This window comes from Mandrillus leucophaeus, unplaced genomic scaffold (assembly GCF_000951045.1).
Source record: "Mandrillus leucophaeus isolate KB7577 unplaced genomic scaffold, Mleu.le_1.0 Scaffold104, whole genome shotgun sequence".
NCBI classification, from domain to species: Eukaryota; Metazoa; Chordata; class Mammalia; order Primates; family Cercopithecidae; genus Mandrillus; species Mandrillus leucophaeus.
This window is the reverse complement of record NW_012098543.1, coordinates 1,041,300-1,043,527: the sequence shown is the minus strand read 5'-3', so window position 1 is coordinate 1,043,527 and position 2,228 is coordinate 1,041,300. Positions and strand designations below refer to the sequence as shown.

Genomic DNA, 2,228 nt, shown 5'->3' with positions numbered 1-2,228 from the left:
TATATATAACATATATATTATATATATTATATACATATATAAAATGGATTTTCATGCTTTGAGTAATCTAGTTTTCATGTATTTTCTTTTATTTTGAGACTGGGTCTCACTGTGTTGCCCAGGCTGGAGCACAGTGGCATGATCTTAGCTCACTGCAACTTCCACCCTCAGGCTCAAACCACCTTCCTACCTCAGGCTCCCCAGTAGCTGGAACCAGAGGTGCCTGCCACCATGCCTGGCTGATTTTTTTGTTTTTGTTTTTGAGATGGAGTCTCTGTTCCCCAGGCTAGAGTGCAGTGGCACAATTTTGGATCATTGCAACCTCTGCCTCCCAGGATCAAGCAATTCTGCTGTGTCAGCCTCCCAGGGAGCTGGGATAACAGGCATGTGCCACTGTGCCCAGCCAGATACTAGTTTCTGATCTTTCATTGTGAATGTTGTCATCTCTGAAGACATCATTCATACTCTGTCTCATCTAGATACTGAATCTCACTTGGCGTGTCAATAAAAGTTTCTTGGCCGGGCACGGTGGATCACGCCTGTAATTCCAGCACTTTGAGAGGCTGAGTCAGGTGGATCACGAGGTCAGGGATTTGAGGCCAACCTGGCCAATGTGGTGAAACCCCATTTCTGCTAAAAATACAAAAGTTAACTGGTCGTGGTGGCATGTGCCTGTAATTTCAGCTACTCAGGAGGCTAAGGCAGGAGAATCGTTTGATCCTGGGAGGTGGAGGTTGCAGTGAGAGGAGACTGCACCATTGCACTCCAGCCTGAGTGACAGACCGAGACTCCACCTCAAAAAAAAAATAAAAGTTTAGTAAAACACAACTGGGAGGACAAAGTGTGGTGAGAAATCCCTTACTCAGATTTTTTAGAATATTCACTGCATTTAAATCCATGCTTTCACCTTTCTTTCTTCTCATTTTCTGTAAAGATAAGAATTCCGCCCATAACCATTTGGTTAAAATTTGTTTTCCCTTCAGGGTCTATTGACATTCAGGGACGTGGCCATAGAATTCTCTCAGGAGGAGTGGAAATGCCTGGACCCTGCTCAGAGGACTCTGTACAGGGACGTGATGGTGGAGAATTATAGGAACCTGGTCTCCCTGGGTGAGGATAATTTCCTTCCAGAAGTGGGGATGTCCCCTTGCGTATCTTTGTGTTTTGTCTTTTTTTTAGATACAAAGTCTTGCTCTGTCCCCCCAGGGTGGAGTGAAGTGGTGGGATCATAGCTCACTGCAATCTTGAATTCCTGGGCTCAGGTAATTGTCCCACCTCAGCCTCCACCAGTAGCTGATACAGGTGTATGCCACCATGTTGGGCAAATTTTTAGTTTTTTTTTTCCAGACGGGGTCTTCCTGTGTTGTTGAAATCTGTCTTGATCTCCTGAGCTCAAGAAATCCTCCTCAGTCTCCCGAGTAGCTGGGATTACAGTCGCCAACCCCCATACCTAATTATTGGCTTTTATTTTTAAGATTTTTGCATATGTGCAGCCGGGTGTGGTCTCAGCACTTTGGGAGGCCGAGGTGGGCGGATCACGAGGTCAGGAGATCAAGACCAGCTTGGCCAACACGGTAAAACCTGGTCTCTACTAAAAATACAAAAATTAGCCGTGTGTGGTGGCACTGGCCTGTAATGCCAGCTACTTAGGAGGCTGAGGGAGGAGAATTGCATGAACCTAGGAATCAGTTTGCAGTGAGCCAAGATCGCCAGTGCACTGCAGCCTGGCGACAAGTGAGACTCCGTCTCAAAAAACTAAATAAAATAAAATAAAATATTTGCATATGTGTGTCCTTAAGGCTAATATGAGTCTATGAGTTTCTTGTAGACAACACATAGTTGGTTCCTGTTCATTGAGCCAGACTTTGCCTTCTGAGTGCAGAGTGAAATACTTACAGCTGAAGTATTACTGATGGAGAAGACCTTACCTTTGTGATTTTGTTACATATTATCTGTATTTCTTGTACGTTTTTTTGGTTCTTCATTTCTCATTTCCTACTTTTTGTGTTTAATTGCTTTTTTGTGTAGACTTGCTTTGACTCCCTTCTTATTTCCTTTTTGTTTGTTTATTTATGATGGAGTCTCACTCTGTCACCAAGGCTACAGTTCAGCGGTATGGTCTTGGCTCACCACAGTGAGCTCTGCCTCTCGGGCTCAAACGATCCTTGTGCCCCATTGGCTCACCCCTATAATCCCAGCACTTTGGGAGGCCGAGACGGGCGGATCAC

The 2,228-nt window shown here is 44.8% G+C and overlaps 1 protein-coding gene across 1 annotated transcript in view; it reads left to right on the top strand.

Moving 5' to 3' along the window:
• Nucleotides 1–2,228, top strand: part of ZNF761 (zinc finger protein 761) — a 29,599-nt gene that overhangs the window by 2,865 nt on the left and 24,506 nt on the right. Inside the window, exon 2 of the mRNA XM_011980136.1 lies at nucleotides 984–1,110. Coding sequence (XP_011835526.1) covers nucleotides 1,077–1,110 — 34 coding nt within the window. The 5' untranslated portion in view covers nucleotides 984–1,076. The remainder of the gene's footprint in view (nucleotides 1–983; nucleotides 1,111–2,228) is intronic.